The sequence below is a fragment of the Nothoprocta perdicaria genome, unplaced genomic scaffold, assembly GCF_003342845.1.
Source record: "Nothoprocta perdicaria isolate Ctin4 unplaced genomic scaffold, notPer1 scaffold_183, whole genome shotgun sequence".
Classification (NCBI taxonomy): Eukaryota; Metazoa; Chordata; class Aves; order Tinamiformes; family Tinamidae; genus Nothoprocta; species Nothoprocta perdicaria.
This window is the reverse complement of record NW_020455016.1, coordinates 644983-662090: the sequence shown is the minus strand read 5'-3', so window position 1 is coordinate 662090 and position 17108 is coordinate 644983. Positions and strand designations below refer to the sequence as shown.

Below are 17108 nucleotides of genomic sequence, written 5' to 3'. Positions count from 1 at the left end.
TAGAAGTAAGCTAATGTGACAGAGTTTCCTCAGCTTCGAGACTGACCTTAAATATGTATAAAAGTTGCACACGCCATGTATCAGAGAGAGGAATGCTGAGGACAGGAATTGATGAATAGAGGACTGTTTTCAGGCAACTTCCTCGTATCACCCCCTGACGGGCACGTGCTGCAGCAGCTGCTGCAGGGCGCACGGCGCATCTTTGCTCGCGGGCCAGGGCAGAACCAGCCCTTCTCGGGAGCAATTGGCAGGACGTGTTTGCAGAGGGTGTCCGTCCCTTCCACTTTCCCTGCCTCTCATTTCTTTTGTCTTGCTGTGAAGAACCAAAATATAGAAGTATCCTTCAGTCTTGCTAAGCAAAGAAGAGTGTAATTGGCTTGTTTTCTATGTAGAATTAACTTCCAAGAATTTGCATCTTAAATTAATGGTGACCTTGTGCAGCCTGATTGCTACTCTTTTTCATAAAAGTTTAAACTCAAAAGCTAGATATCCACTACTATAAGCTATCACTTTTTGTTAAGAAGAGATCTGCTCCCTCACACATTTGAAATATTAAGCTGGCGATATTGCCAGCTGTGGCAAGTCAGACAGGAATAAGATGCTCTTYGTCAGAGGCAATAAAGAAAGAAAATTAAACAAGGCAAAATATGTTTAAAACTCCCTAATGAAATCTGTTTTCCTTCTAATGACCTACTTCAAATAGCACTCCCTGGAAGTGGTGAAATATTTGGGTCATCCAAGGCTGTGTGTGCTGTTGTTGATGTTTTTGTTTTAGATAAAATCTCAGACTGAGAGTTTTTTTTCTGTTTGTGCCTTTACGCTTTTCTTATACAATGATCTATACTAGATCTAGATCTAGTGGGATCTAATCAATAAATGGGARATAGGAGGTGATAGAAAAGTAAGCATGTATATTTCTGAAAAATTAGAGATACTTATAAAGCAATACCCTGTGTTTTCTCTTGGAAGATGATGGAAACAGCCTTGTCTCCAAAATGATTAAATACAGGAATCTTGAAGTTGGTTCAAAGCAATTTTATTGTTCATAAGAGGCAGAGCAGAGAGACATGAGTTCTCAAGAAATTTAATGCATTTTGTTGGGATGCGTAGGTCAGCAAAAGTGCATTTTTTTTAAATTGCCCTTATTTTGATATTTTAAAGCTTTCGTTTTTGTTTAACACCATTGCAGTACATAGCAAGTGACTTGATGATARATTTTGCTTGTAAAGGCAACCATGAAGGCATTAGAGTTGTCTTTAAACAAATCTGAAACTTTCTTTTTTCATAGAATGCCAGAAACTTTTCAAATGTGTGTCTAAAGGTTGAGGGAATAACAAACTGATTGAAAGCACAAAGGAAAAAACGTAAATGTCCCCTGCCTCCAAAAAAACAACTTTCATAAACTGTTATGTTAAATTACTGTGAGGTTCGAGGATAGCTTTAATAGTAATGAAACAATATTGGAGTTAAAATTCAATTAATATTGAACAGGAATTTTTCAGAGCTTTTAAATTCAAAGATTTAAGATTTTTAAGAAAGGGTCGTGATTTGTTTGCTGCTCTTGTGGTATGATTTTAACAGAGAGACCAAAGCATTGCATCTGTTTCAAAGCTTACAAAAATACAACAGAGAAATAAATATGTTTGCCACAATTTTCAGTTTGAGTAGCACACTCAGAACAGTTACACTGATTCAATAGTATTTTAGATAAGAAGAGTCTATAGTGATTTTAATTGGAGCATAAGAAATTCTTACTGTCAACATCTTAGGTTATTTCTTGCCAGCTAAGCTGGATGTACATCATAGATGGAACATGTTTGTATCAAGTATGCTGGGGAAATGCTTGCTATAGGAGACCTAGTATGTGACAGAAAGCCAACTTCTGATATCACAAAATTAGTTTTCCCAGATACTTGTTAAATTCACTTGATTTTCATGGGGAATATATCTATAATAGCAAACAAAACATCTGGATAATTGCTTTAGACTTCAGAAATTTTTTACCTCACTTTTTTTTTTTTTTTTTTTTTTTTTTTTTCAGTTCTGTAATACACTGATTTTATTAGTACATTTTTCTTGCTCTGGGATGAGAAGAAATGAAAGGTCATAGGCTGCCATTTTAAAGCATTAGTTACGTGATTAATTGCTTGGGATGCGGCACCATCAAAAAAATTATAAACCTGCATGTGGCTAATGGAATATTGTATGTGTGAGTTTTTACTATGTTAGTTTCTCAACTATTGTATGCGTACTTTGAGTAGTGTTCTAAAATCTGTGTTGTTAAAATGTCATTTTATTTATGCACGCACTGTTGGTGTTAATTATTTTTTTGGAATTCTACTTAAAAGTTTAATATTTTTCTGGAAAGGTTTTTCAAGTATCAGTTCTAAGTAGTAGCTCTTAGGCCAAGGCTGGAGACTTAGCAGGGGCATTTGGTGGGAACGCGACTGTCTTTTCATGCTGTTCAGTATGAATTTCAGTCTGATCTGCTTCCTGTTCCTCCTCCTCCTCGCAGTTTGCTTCATGATTGTACATAACTGCACCATGAGAAGTCTTAGTTATAAGGTGTATGTTTATGTAGTGAATGAGCAGGGGGTTAGCTTTTGTTTTTGTTGGTGAATGAGAGGTCTTTCATGCTTGGATCTGCAAAGCCACAAATATTTTTCATTTCCTTAAGTTAAAGAGGTAATGAAAATAAACCACTGAAATGAATACCAATGAAGAGACCTTAAATGTAGGTAAATAGGCAGACATRGGAATAAAGCCTAATCCAGCCCTGAAGGGAATTTCAGTGCCAGACAAATGTTTCGARGCTGGTGTTGGCCTTTGACAAGAACAAGAAAAATCTGCTTCATGCCTTCTGTTAAGTTTGTGGCGAATCCTCTTGCTTAGTTCCAGTTGGGGCACTGTAACTTTTATCAGAGTTGCTGCTCAGCATCACTTCTCCAGTGTTATGAAGTCTTGAAGGTGACTWCTTCTTTTTCGGGAGGTGCTTAAGAGCGGTTGTATAATTTTGATATTCTGTTCTTATATTCTGTGCTGTTGGTTCTGTTTTTTAACTTGTGGCCACCTTTGCTGCTTCCCTTGTATGGTCTGACATTGACCCCCTGACACTTGAACCGTAGTTTTCATTTGTATGTGTACCAGGTCCCGCTGACTCTTCTTACGGACGTGTTTTGGGGACCTGTCACCTTGGTTTGAAGGCATCTGGCGTGGTGCTTGATGGTGTCTTCAGCCACTGATGCCAGCTTAGCAGAGGAGCTTGGCAGGGATGGCCTCCTGTGATGCCTCCTGCCAAGGTCCACGTGTGTTTCCACCGCTGGCTCTCGGCTTCTTCTCCTGGTTCCCATCTGTTAATGGTGACCGTGATGCCGATGTGTGTGCCTGCTCCCTATTTTGTTTATTCAATAATAATTATGTCTATTTGTCTTCTTTAGAAGATTATTTTCAATACCCTGTGATTTTCCTTGAAACTCAAGGGTTGTTGAGGACCATTTTTACTGTGGCCTTCTTGGAGAGAGCTTTGCTAACTGGTCACAGCACTATGGGCCCAGCAGCACGATGTCTATTCAGGGTAGCATGGGTGCCCCGTGTGCTTCTGTCGCAGAAATCAGCTTGTTGGCTTGTAAGAGAAGCGGCAGGGTAAGCAAGGGAGAAAGCAGAAGAAAGAATTTTCCTCAACAAATAAATAAATGGGCAGTTGGGTTATTTGTTTCTACCAAAATGGGTAGTTGCAGAGGAGGCAGGAGTGCGAGCCCCATGGGGTTCAGGTGCCCCATGGGGTGCCAGGCACCTGCGCAAGATGGCAGGCCCCAAAGCTTGTTGCAAGGGGGGAAGCTCCCGCAATGGGAACGGGACGGAGGAGGCCAAGGCAGGGCCTGCACCCAGGCTGTGTCCAGAGCCGCAAGGGAAAGGGCTTTTCGGCRTCAAGCAGAAGAGCGGATCTCACAGTTAAAGAAGGCAGAGCCTGCAGGGCCCGGCCTCTGGGTGCCRTGGGGCCGAGCTGTGCTCCCCACGCGCTGAACCGCGCTCTCCTCGGGCCCCTCAGCGGCGACGGCGCCCGCAGCCCCCTCTGTTACCCACAGAGAGCTCCCTCCGAGGCCCAGGTTGCGACGCAGGCGGGTTTGCCGGCCTGGCTGCCTGGGTCGTTTCCTCCCCTCGGGTTTAAATGGCGCTTCCCCGCTCGTGGTACTGTAGGCGCAGCTGAACTGGTTCCCTCTGTGCCCCAGTCTGAGCTGCAGCTTTGTGGCAGTTCTGGAGCTGCGCTAAGGGAGAGGTGCTGGTGTTAAYCAGGTCTAAGGACGCTTTTCCTAGCGACTTGTAAAATAATCTCTTGTTAACTTTAGTTTGGAGGGACAACTCTTGAGCTAGAGATTTTGGGAAAAGTGAAGCAGAGCCCTTTTGTGTTTCTGGCTTTTTAAAAATATATATATATATAATTTTTATTGTACTGTAAAATACCTCAAGCGATGAATTGAAATCAGTCCTTGCCGCTTCCCCCTGAAGCAGGTACTCGTGTTTGGCAGTTGTGACTAAGCTGATGATTAAGCCCTTAAAAAGATTTTCTTGTTCAGCCAAATGATACCACCTTTTTCATATGTGGTAGCCATGGGCCAGGATGCTGCTTAGCAGATACTGAATAGCGGAGGGCAGCACTTGGGCACTTCACTGAAACAACTATTGTCTTCCCCAACACAGCAGTGCTCTTAACAGCTACCATCGCTGAGCTTTGAGCTACTGTTAAATAAAACGCAGTTGGGAACTGTTATTATTTTCTGAACTGTTTATCCCCACTTTCATTGAAAGTAAATCTTTCTGTTTCAGTTCTGTATTTGTCTATTGTGAATATTTGAAGGACATTCACTTTCAGACTTGAGTTTCAACAAGTTTATTTATAGTGATAAAGCTTCAGAGGTAGCAGGTTATATTGGCAGACTGGTAGCAGAGTTTGCACAGTTAAACCACTTATATTTTTTTTTGATCCTGTTATATTGAAAGAATATAACTACACAGCAACACACACCAATTGTAGCATTTGAATGAGCTAGCGTGTCAGGACTTGCAAAAGCAATGTATAGAAGTGTATGAGAGAAGACATTGCCCTCTTAGGAATGTTGGGAGGAAAATRGTGTAATTCGGTTTAATTGCGTCTATTAATGCTGCTCTGTTTAAAAGGCTTCCCAATGACGTTGGTGTTCAGTGTGTTTCTCAGGGCTTTGCACACATTTCAAGGGAGGTTTAAACTTGCTCTGCGAGTTCTCATACTGTGATTAAGTAAAACTGATGCGATAAACAACGTTTCTTATGTTGAACAGCAGCTGTTACAAGTGCACAACCATAGAGTGTGTTTAATTAAAGAAAGGAATTGAAAAAAGTGGACACTGAAAGTAAGTTAGTACTGTGCTTTTATTTCAAGGCTCCAAGGAGACTGCACTGGCCTTTTTCCTGTCATCTGCCAAATGTGTTTTGCGATGCTGAAGTTAGGAATAAATGGAGCAGTGATATGAAAATCAGAATGTGAACGTGGGTGGAATGGATTAGGTAGCCACAATGATCCTCTTGCTGTAGAGACGTTAAAAAAAAAATCAGAAAAAGAGAAAAGCATTGTGCTAGTGGGTAGCCTCACAAATGCCGYGTTTCTGTAAAGCATTTGTGTTCACTCGGCGGCACGAAGAAGGCTGAAGTAATTAGGAAGGAGGATTGTATTTTTTTTAATCTTTGCAATTTAAGAGCAGCAGTTGGTGTTGTAGAGCAGTGTTAAATGGCAGGGCCCSGTGGTGGTTTCGGTGGAAGGGGAACAGAAAATGTGCAAGGAAGCAGCTTAACCAGCCAGGCAGCAAGGGAGTATGTGCATGAAGCAAACAAAAGGCAAGGGATGGGTTTAAGTGTTTGTTTCCTGTTAGTTCTCACAGCAAATGTCCACCACTTAAAACAAAAMCAAAAAGAACAACAAAAAAGAAAATGAACAAGTTTATCAAGTTATCAACTACCATCTGCTCTCACTGTGCTGGCCTGGGCATGGGGTGAGTGCAGGTAGAATTAATGGGTAAAACCAAACAGGAGAAGACCAGTGTTAGATAATTAGTGAACTGAAATGTAAAACCATGGAGTTGCAGTAGACAGAAAGCCTTCCCCATGCAGGCTTTGGTAAAGCTCCCCGTAGAAACATAGAAATTGGGCATCTGACCCCCCAGCTTTCCCCTTTTCCCCCTGCTGACACAGCAGCCCCCCTACAGCTGAGTCACTGGAGGGGATGTGTGACGCCCCCCCCAGCCATCCCACCCAAGCTCCCAGGGAGTTAGCCTAAGTCTGCCATGAACAAGTAGCTGCTAATACTGCAAACCAGGGTAAATGAGTCAAAATCTCTTTATTTATTTATTTATTTATTTATTTTCTTGAAGAGGCTTAAGGTAAAAGTAACTCTTGAGCATCAGGATATGCAGAGTTGGGCAGCCTTGTTTCTAAATTAAACATTTAAATCCAACTCTAAAATTTAATTAAATAATTTAAATTCAAATCTAAATTGACTGACTAGTTTTATCTGTGTTACGTTGCTGTGAGTTTCCATGCAATTTAAGGCAAGAGGTCTACCATGCGTTTTAGTTAATGTTGACTAAAACCTGGTCTTGCCTTGAGCTGATTGTGGAAAAGCTGGAAGTTACTGATATATCCCTTGGGAAAGGGATTGGGAAAGACTGAGTTGTGGGCATTCCTGAAGTGTACTGAGCTGCTCTCCTTGGGTCTATAAAATGCAGGGCAGCTGTTGGGCAACTCTTTCATCTGCTTCCTCAGTTTTGCAGCTCCAAACAGCAGACGTGGCATAAACAGATGCACTGCAAAGGGCCTGGGCCTKCTTCGAAGGGCTGTGAAGTGCTCTGAAATGGAGGTTGCCTAAAGTCGTGCTGTGCAATTGGAAGCTGCTTGTCCTTGAACAAGGCAGTATAAATAAATAKGAGATGACGGATGTGAAGGCTCTGAAAGCTTGCAATAACTGCATAGGGAAGCTCACTTTTCTGTGAATTTGGGGTAGCTGGYGTTTTTAACAGCCAGGAGGAGAGAGATGTGGGTGGATAGTGTGCAATGCACTTGCTTAAATGTACACTTGTTTCATACTCTTGTTCTTCTCATCCATTAAATGTATGTCACTAATCAGCTGCCGGTTGTCTGCTCTTATCCATTCTGGAAAGGGCAGGGCTGTGGAGAAGCTGGGAAAAGAGGGAGGGCTCTTTTGCCTTTAATGCTTTTCTGTAGCATGCCTCCCTATGGTATTTAAGTGTATGTGTTTTGGTCTATTACAGCAGTGTCCTAGCAGTGMTTTGTTTTCTACAGGAATTGATGGGATCAGTTTGCTTCCACCTCTGGATGATTTCACCCTGCTGTAAACTTGGAGATATTTATTATTTCCAGCTTTGTTACCTAGGCTGAAATAAAAAGCAAGTTTCTCTAGTGGCCCTTCTTTATATTGAAGTAATTGGTTGTAAATGTGTCTGTAACACACAAGTGTTCGTTCTCTGTTGTCTGGCGTTTAACTCTGTATTCTTAAAATTAGGAATCTGGYAGCTGGCTGAGACTCCCACCAAAAAATGAGCTTATGCCCATATCTAGCGGGGAGGAATGTGTCTAGGTAGTAATTCTAACCTGTGAGGCCCTCTCGCTGCCAATCAGCTGCAAGAGAAGACCTTCCAAAAACACATTAATGTGAAATTTAGATGAGTGTCACAGGAGAATTGCTTTCCTCTGAGAATTAGTGAATTTACTGTGAAAAACGGCTTACTAAACATGAGTGATGCCCTCTGCAGGTGTCCAGAATTGCATGACTTGGATGCAAAAATATCATCTGTATCTTTTTYATAAGTAGCTTTTAATAAGTAAAGGTCGTGAGACCTGAAGTTTGTGAACTTCTTAAACCATCTTTGCTGTCAAAACTAGTGTGTTGGGTAACTTTACCCTCGTTGAAGCCATAACTCATACGAGACTAGCCTTTATGTTAGTTATTTTTGCCACGCGCTAGCGTTTGTGTGGCTGTTGGTTAGCTGACCACATTGCAGTCAAACCTTGTTTTCACAGCAGTGCCTCCTTCCTCACAATAGCAACACTTGGTAACCTGTGATTACACATAGAGTCGTTGCCTAGTTGGTGCTTGGGCATTAGTTATGTGAATTCCAGTTAGTGAGATGTCACTGAATAAAAGAATGAGTAATATACTCAGTTTAAGTTACTTTTTTTCCTGTAGTCTGTTTGCATGAAGTAGCATTTAGGAGCTCTCTCTGAGCTTCCATTGCTCAAATGCTGGATTTGAGCCCATGTTCTTCGTCCCGTTGGTTTAATGATGAACCCAAATCTGCAAATGTTTTCTTCCACTTTATGTAATGTAGAATTAGATATCAGCACTTAGATTAAAAATGTAGTTCTAATATACCTTGTTTGACCTCTTGGGCTTTTTTTTGGCAAAGTTATTTGCAGATGAAAGAGTAGAGTAATAAATTTAATGTAACATTAACTGCCTTGGTGATTTGGTCTTAATCTGTCTATCTGTCTTGTGTGTGCAGTGAGGAACTAGGAGAATTCATGGAGCTGAAAGGTGCCAACAGCCCGGGGATCCTTGTCTTGACCACAGGCCTCAGCAAACCTTTCATGCGTCTGGATAAATACCCCACGTTACTCAAAGAACTTGAAAGGCACATGGAGGTATATCTTATCAGCATTTATGTTCCAGCTTAATGATGATTTGACAACAATTATTTTAAAGGTACATGTCAAACATGATGGGACCCCAAATAAAATTTGTTTGCTCTTCCTTCAGCCTTCTAAAACATGAGCGCTAGTAGTTTGAAATCAGTGCAGTAAAACTTGCACCACGACCTAACTGTTTGCAGGAAAAATGGCCAGACAAATGGTCAGTCTTGCCTGGTTTTTGGTTGACTTGATGTTGACTTTGTCTCCTGCAAACTACTCAAGGCTACTTTATCCTGTAGAAAAAATGCTGCTTCTCGTCTTAACAATTCAACCTGTTGGACACATCACCGAGRTAGTCCCCTCGACTTCTGCTGAGCACTGTCCCAAAATGATGGTTCTAATGTGGGAAGGTGTTTGAGGAACTGCTTCTGCGTTTGCATTTTGTAGGTTGGACTTTTGGGATGTGTTGGAGGAAGAGAAACAAACAGCATGTGGGTTGTTGCCTTGTCGCACGCTGTGGTTTCGGTCAGTCAGTGACAGCATGTCATCTTAGTCCACAAGGAATACAGGTTGTGACAAAGACAGTAACATGACAAATTGGAAAGCAGTCTTCAACCTACTAGACCTTGCAAAATTTCCTTGGCTCCCTCTTAAATATAAGTAGAAATTTTGTAACTGACTCTTCATTTTTACCTCAAACAACACCTCTGGGCTTTAATATTAAAATAGGAAGCCTGTGAAAAGGGAGCTATTAGGTCTTCAAACTTTTTTTTTTTTTAATTTTCCTCACCTTCAGGATTGTTTGTTTGCAGTAGTTAAGCCTCTACAGAGATTTGTTGTGTTTACTAATACTAAAACTATTATTATATTTTTCCCATTGTTTTTAGGATTATCATCCGGATCGGACAGATATACAAAAATCCATGACTGCCTTCAAAAATCTTTCTGTAAGAGTGATGAAAAATAGATACATAATTTAAGGAGAATGTTTCTTTAAAAAAAAAAAAAAAAAAAATTTAACCTCTCTCTCAAAAAAAAAAAGTAAAGTTCTTCAAATATTTTTGTCTAAGACATTTTTATGGGAGAAAAATTTGAAAGGCAGGAAACGTGTGGGTAGAGCTAAGAATGGCAACTTTTGGGGAAGTTACAGAAATACTGGTCAGTATAACAGAGCTACACGTGCATTCCTCCCCTCTTGCTCATCCCCACTCTATACCAGTGCTAGTATAACTACGAACTTGGAGAAGGGTTTCTTTACAACACTAAGTATATTTTTCTGAGTTTTTCTTCTAGATTGTGTTGGAGTTAGGGGATGTAGGAGGAAAGGGAAGGTGCTAATAAAACATAGAAGATGTGGAACTCTCGGTGATAATCAGGAGAGACAAGTCTGATTTAAGCAGATGAGCTATCTGCTAAGAGATGCGACTAAGTAGCTTACATTTAACCAATCTCAGTTTTAAAATGCTTGAAGTTCCAAGAAGTGGGGGCTGCTGGGAGCCTAATAGCTTTGATTAGTTTAAGCACAAATTTGCTGTTACCTGTGTTCCAGAGAAGCTTTGGGGATCCCATTCTGTTGGGTGGCCAACAAATATGAATAAGTAGGTCTTGTTCTAAAGAATTCTGGTAAATTAAATGAGTGTATAACTGGTAAATATATCAAAAAAGCAGATGCCCGGGGCTATATACATGTACTGTTTGCACAGTTGATGCAACTCTTCTTACTAGATAGTTTATAGTCATGAATATACAGGACAGCTATATTACTAATTTTTGGTTAGGCTGATTTTTGATTACACTAATTTTTGGTTAGTAATGCACTGCTGGCTTAGAATTCATAGAAAAGTAATTGAGAAACATGCCCGTCATTGTGAGTTAGGTAATTAAGGTCAGTGTGTTGATGAAAAGAAAAATTATAATACTGAAACAAAACCGATTTTATAAGAAAACACTACTAATAATCATCTAAATGAAATGCTTTACAWACTGTCTTTTATGTAGTACAAGCAAAACAGGAAATACAAGTGTAGTGCTATTCAGAGCTGTGCTCTGCTGGAAATGAGTTGAATTGATAGAGTTGCTGTTTCTCCCTGTGTCTACTAGGGACAATGTCAAGAAGTACGGAAACGGAAAGAGCTTGAGCTGCAAATACTGACCGAAGCCATCCGCTGTTGGGAGGGAGAGGACATTAAAACACTTGGCAATGTAATTTATATGTCCCAAGTCATGATTCAGTGTGCTGGAAGTGAGGTAATGTAGTTTCGGTGTTCGTTGTGAGTCTCTTCTGTGATTAATAATAATCATTGTGTACAGAAGTCAACATAATGCTTCGGAGACACTAAATGCTACAGGTTGTCTATACTGATTTAAGACTTTTGCCATGGAAAAAAAAGAATTCCTCAAAGGTGGATGGTCTCAGCTGTAAAATTGCCTGAAACTTAGCCAGTATAGCAGCTAGAAACATTTTAAGGTGACTTTAAAGGACAGTTTCAGCCAGGAAAGAGTCTGGAAATGCWTAATACATAAAGAGGATCTTCTATGCATAGTTGTCTTACAGAATCATTTGGCAGAGCAATTATTACAAGATAAGTTTGAAAAACAAAAACTTCCAAATGTTTTACTGCACAGTGCCTGAGGCCCACTTCTTCTTCAGATTTGGTCACTTYACTCAATTTTAAAATAAATATTTTAAAATACAAGCTAGAGAAACTAATGGTTTTGGAGATYAGAATAAGAGGAAGCGTATGTATTTTGGAGACTGCCAATTAATTGTAGACTAGAAAAATTCTGCTATTCACTAGCAAGTAGAGAAGCATCTAATTCACAGCAGACATTGCCCCAGCTGGCATCAAAAGGAAAGTTGTCAGCCTCAGCAGAAAGACCAGAAGACTGGTCACAGGGTGTTGGGAGTGTCAGACACCAGAACTGGAGCAAAGCATGCAGTATTTTCGTTGTAAATATGATCATAGCTGCTTTATTCTATATTCCTTTTCCGATTAAAAGAATATCACCCCACATCATAATAGAATATGATCTCTCCAGTTTGAAACACGAGGCCTTGACGTTCTTAAATGTGTCCATCTAAATTGTATTAAGATATATCCAATATATATGTTTTTGTTTTAACTGAGATTGGTGAAAYACTTGCTATCAAATTAAATACAGACTGTATTTCCCCCAGATTGTAAAATTTCTAAATAAAAATATTAGGCTGTACTTTCAAGGCTGTGGTATGGGCAAGTGTTACTCAAGGTTGTAGTATGGGCAAGTGCTACTTACATTTTTCAACTAGCAAATAATCTATTTTTCTCTGTAGTGTTAATTTTGCCAATGACAAGTGTTTGTGGAGTAGCTGTGGAGTTACAACACTGGAGGTGGTTTTAATTTAAAACAAAAAAAGAGAGAAGAGGAGGAGGAGGCGGCTTGCGGTGTTGTAATGTTGTATTTACACTTTTTTTTTCTCCTTTTGATAAGGAAAAGAATGAGCGATACCTTCTTCTCTTTCCTAACATCTTGCTAATGTTGTCTGCCAGCCCGAGAATGAGTGGGTTCATATATCAGGTAGAGTTATATTTGTATGTATGTGTGTAACCACAGTGGGGGTGGTACTTTTTCTGCAAATGGTGATTCATAGTACRCTTGAAAAGAATTATTAAACTTCTGCATGTACAAAGAAGAAAGGTGATGTCTACATTAGGAACTAGTAATCTGGTTTACATAATACTGGGCTAAGAAGGTGAAGGCTAGATTCAGTTTTTGCAGCTGATGCACTGTGTGACTAAGAACAAGTTGTTTAATGTCCGTACTTGTTGGTAGTGGTTCATGAAAGGAAATACCAGTAGCTTTTTAGGGCTACATAGGAAAGAGGTGTTGCTGTCCAGGTCAGTGCTCTTCTGGCTGCTGCTTGAGCCTTACCAAAATGGCACAACGCTTGAGCTTGCATTGGGGCGAGTTAGCTGGCCCTGCCACCTAGTCCTGGATGTGTGCTGTTAGTGTCCTGTTTTCCAAGCAGGAGAGCATTTCTGAAATAAATCTCCTAGTTGTCCCTCTTTACTGTCCTTTGGGGTATGCTATAGAAGTGGTCTCAAAGCTGGTTGCTTCTTGAATGAAGCCGAACTGGAAGATGTGCTCCAGAAATGCACCTGATTTACTCCAGGTCAGTGGTTGGCACTCAGCCCATGGCAGCAGCCTGGAGTTAGGCTGGTGTGGAAGCACCTGAAATGCGCAGTGTGGCCTTCAGGTCACYAGCAGCAGGTGCTTCACTTTACAGATCCATTGTACCCTGCTGGTAGAGACGCTCTTTGAGCTCTCCAGAAGAAGCTCTGCTTTTCTCCAGTGAACACTTCCAGCCCGCTGTCCCCCCACAGAAACAGAGCAACCTTGCAGCAACGCAGCAGCATCAGTGCTCATTCCCTCTTATGTTCCCAAGTGTTTTTTTCCAACACTGAGAACTCCTTGCATTCTAGTGACTACGTTTTCACAGCAAGGCAAAATTCTTCCATCCCATTACTTCCTGGTGTTATGCCAGTGAGTCAGTGGCTCAGGGTTGACACAGGGCTGCACAGTTTGGATACCAGGTGCTTTCTGGATTTGTTCCARGAGAGGGTCCAGCAAAGAGCAACCAACATGATTAAGGGAGTGGGGCACCTATCGTATGAGGAAACACTGAGTTGAGCCTGTTTTCCCTGGAGAAGAGAAGGTTAAGAGGGGATCTGAACAASAAGCTCTACTCAGCGTTGGCAGTGACAGGACAAGGGCCAATGAGTACAAGTTGAAACACAGGCAGTTCCATCTCCATGTGAGGAGGAACTTCTTTCCTGTGAGGATGCCAGAGCCCTGGCACAGGCTGCCCAGGGAGGTTGTGGAACCTCCTTCTCTGGAGGTCTCCAAACCCACCTGGATGCCGCCCTGTGCCCGTGCTCTGGGTGTCTAGTGACTACGTTCTAGTGACTACTGTAGTTGGACTACACGATCTCCAGAGGCCCCTTCCAGCCTCAACCATTCTGGGATTCTGAGAGTTCCTCATCTCAGACCTGGAAACAAGGGACTTTGGAAGTCAGAGATGTTTGATAACTTTGACTTCTTAAAGTCGGAGATGTTATCAAAAGTTGATCAAACCAAAGCTTCCATTAGGAGCTGTCTGTGTGGAATTGTAGTTATTTTGTGCCCATCAATGTGCTTCCATTCGTTGATGCACTGTATGTGTCTGCCCGTGCTTAGAGTTTTAAATGTTTATATCTTGTACCTGTAATGTTTTTGTATGTTTTGARTTTAGCTTGAGTGTTAACTGCTTTTCTAGGGAAAGCTGCCAATGACAGGAATGACTATCACAAAGTTAGAAGACACCGAGAATCATAAAAATGCATTTGAAATTGCAGGTAATGGCCATAAATATTTTTATTTACTGTTTAGTCCGGGTATGCTCTTTCAAATATCATACTATGCAGACTGAGCTTCACATGAAAGGGTTTTTTTAATTGTTTTATTAACACCTGTTTTARCAGATTAATTTGGCTTCTCATGGCACTCGTCCTCAAATTTCTTCATTTTAATAAACATATGGARTAGAAGTGAAGAATGCCAGTTCAGACTATGCTAGGCTCTGGAAAGTAGGGAATGCCAGGGATTGTGGAAGAGCTTTAATTGAGGGCTTTCTTCTAGAAATGGTCTTTTYCCTCCCTGAGACATCAGTGTCTGTGCTGGCCATGATTGCAGTTGTCCTTGCTTRGGGAATTTTCCGTCTGTTAGGTACTYGGTTTCMGCATATACTCCAATTCTGTGGTGGRTTTAAAGGGCTGCCAGCCCGTTAGCAAACCCCAAATCCTGGGAACATGTTCCGCAGAGCAGGATCCAGGCCATGGAACATGTAGCTTTGGTCAGCTCCTGGACAGAGTCCTGTCTCCAGGCAGGTTCCTTGGGGTGACTTGGGCTCTCTCAAGGCAGGGTCACACATCAGTGCTCTGGTACAGAGGGAAGCAGTTGCTGATGGCTCTTGTTCTTTCGAAATACGAGCTGTGAGGCTGACCTCAAATAACACCTGTGTAAACTCAACACGTATGTTAGCTGCAACAATAAAAGCAACTGAATTTAAGCTGCTTCCCAAGTGCCTTTCACCTCAGCTTTGAAATTAGATTCAAAATGACGTTATGGTGCTTTCTGAGGAAACATCTGTGAAATGCACTTTCCGTGTTTTGCAGCTGAAGGCTGAAGAACATGCTAGACTGTTTTGAGGAGTTTGAGACACCATGAAACTACTAGATTTTTCAGTTGGAGCTTAAGACAAACCTGTCTTCTATATATTTTTAAGTTATAAAGGGAGGGGAAAAAAAAAACAAAACAATGTGCGTAGGACATACGGCATGTAAAAGTAAGATGCTGTGGTACTAAAAATACAGGTTAAAACCTTTGTGTAGTATTTTGGAGATTTACCAGTTTTACAAATTGTGTGTTTTTATAAGCATATTAGACTGACTATGTCATTTTTCTGTAGTTTTTGACATCTTACGTCTTTTCTCACCTAGGAAATATGATTGAAAGGATACTAGTGTCTTGTAATAACCAACAGGATTTGCATGAATGGGTGGACCACCTGCAGAAGCAAACCAAAGTCACCACTGTTGGAAACCCCACCATTAAACCTCACTCTGTGCCMTCTCACACGGTAAGGAATGCCTTAAGGGCTGAGTGTACATTGTGTTATGAGCAGTGTACATTGTGTTATCCAGCAAATATACTGCTATGTGAAGCATTTTTAGCCGTTAGGAATAGTGATGTGAATGTTTTATGATCCCAGCTTGGGTCATAGGATCATTCTGTTGTTAATTGTATGAGATAAAAGAAATGTATATGTATTTTAATGTAATGGTTCAGCCTAGGAAGGGTATAATAAAATTCACTGTCAGTAAATTTAGTATTTTCGCTGAGGAGTGTATCTCATTTTTAAACCTCCTTAAAACAGTAGGTTTTRTTTGGTGCTGTACCTGACAGTCTGTGGAGAAATGGTTTCAGGTGCCTTCTTCCGGATTCTGGACCTGAGTTTTTCAGTCTGCATGGATCTAAATTCCGCTCCATCCTTGACGAGAGAAGCGGGAGCAAGGCTGCTTGTCACTCTTCTTCAATATATGCTCTTCCTGTGGCAGACACTAACAATTTCTTTAAGCTCCACTTTTCTGAATCATAAATCACCATTAAGGTTTCTGAAGGCCGGCTGTAGTAAACATAAATGCTAGCCAGCTGGTGGAATTATTTCATTGATCTTTGATATTTTATCTTCATTTTAGTAATTTGCTTTCTTTCCCTTCCTGTAACCGTTGTCTTTGGCAGCTTCCCTCCCATCCGGTAACACCCTCCAGCAAGCACTCGGACAGCAAGCCAATCCCCCTGACTCCTGCTTACCACACTCTCCCACATCCGTCCCATCACGGGACTCCGCATACCACGATAAACTGGGGACCTCTGGAGCCTCCTAAAACTCCCAAGCCCTGGAGTCTGAGCTGCTTGCGGCCTGCGCCTCCGTTACGGCCTTCAGCAGCTCTTTGTTATAAAGAGGTGAGATGCTGCAGCCAAGAAATGCTGCTGGGCAGCAGGCCGCCCGTGAGAAGTCCTAAGTGTCCTCTGCTCCTGCCATCGTGTACAGTTCTGTGTGTGTTTTTGTGTAGGAGGTGCATCAAGAGCTGCTCCTGGAAAGGACTAGGGATGCTGGTAATGGGCTAGTAAAAATCATAGGATCATTAGGGTTGGAAAAGACCTTCAAGATGATCGAGCCCAACCGTAAACCCGTCACCACCCTGCCTGCTAAACCACGTCCCTAAGTGCCTCTTCTGCACGTTTACTGCCAGGGAGTGTGGTGTTAAATGGTGGTGATGATGTTTGAGGCAGTGATTTAGTCTTGCAGCTCAGATAATAAGATGTGATAGAAGATGAGTTTTCTCCTCCCCTTCCCCTAGCCCCCATCTCCCTCTTCTGTTCTTTGATCAAATGGGAAAAAATATGTTTTATTTTTAATCTAAATTTGGTTAGTTCAGTGTTGCTGCTACTTTCTGTAGCTGTGCACACGAGGAAAACATACGATTTATGTAGGAATTGTGTGTGTACATGTATAGGTTGCTTACTCGTTTRCACATGCGCGCACGCACTCAGAGGAGGAGATTGGCACGACGGTATCTTCTCTTTCGGTGTCCTCCTGTCTGTCCCTCAGTCCCATGATTSTAATCCAGCACGGAGAGCAGGGCCCAGAAAGAGGCATTCAGATATGCCTGTGAACATTTCATTATGCAAACATGAGCTCTTGACAGACCAACGTTATTTAACAGTTTTGCAGTTTCTTAAAAAATGACTGGGAGGTGACTTATTTCTTAAAGTGGACTTTTTCCTTAAATAAATAAATAAATGGGGGCATAGTACAGCTTCTTGTTTGTGGTTTTGTAAATCCCCTG

General features: G+C 41.3%; 1 protein-coding gene across 2 annotated transcripts in view; it reads left to right on the top strand.

Moving 5' to 3' along the window:
* The window catches only part of ARHGEF7 (Rho guanine nucleotide exchange factor 7), a 71064-nt gene that overhangs the window by 31086 nt on the left and 22870 nt on the right, over window positions 1-17108 (top strand). For both annotated transcript variants that reach the window (XM_026036659.1, XM_026036660.1), the window contains exons 9-15: window positions 8550-8688; window positions 9564-9623; window positions 10777-10923; window positions 12148-12234; window positions 13973-14051; window positions 15195-15334; window positions 15997-16221. In XM_026036659.1, the coding sequence (XP_025892444.1) occupies window positions 8550-8688; window positions 9564-9623; window positions 10777-10923; window positions 12148-12234; window positions 13973-14051; window positions 15195-15334; window positions 15997-16221 (877 nt within the window). The remainder of the gene's footprint in view (window positions 1-8549; window positions 8689-9563; window positions 9624-10776; window positions 10924-12147; window positions 12235-13972; window positions 14052-15194; window positions 15335-15996; window positions 16222-17108) is intronic.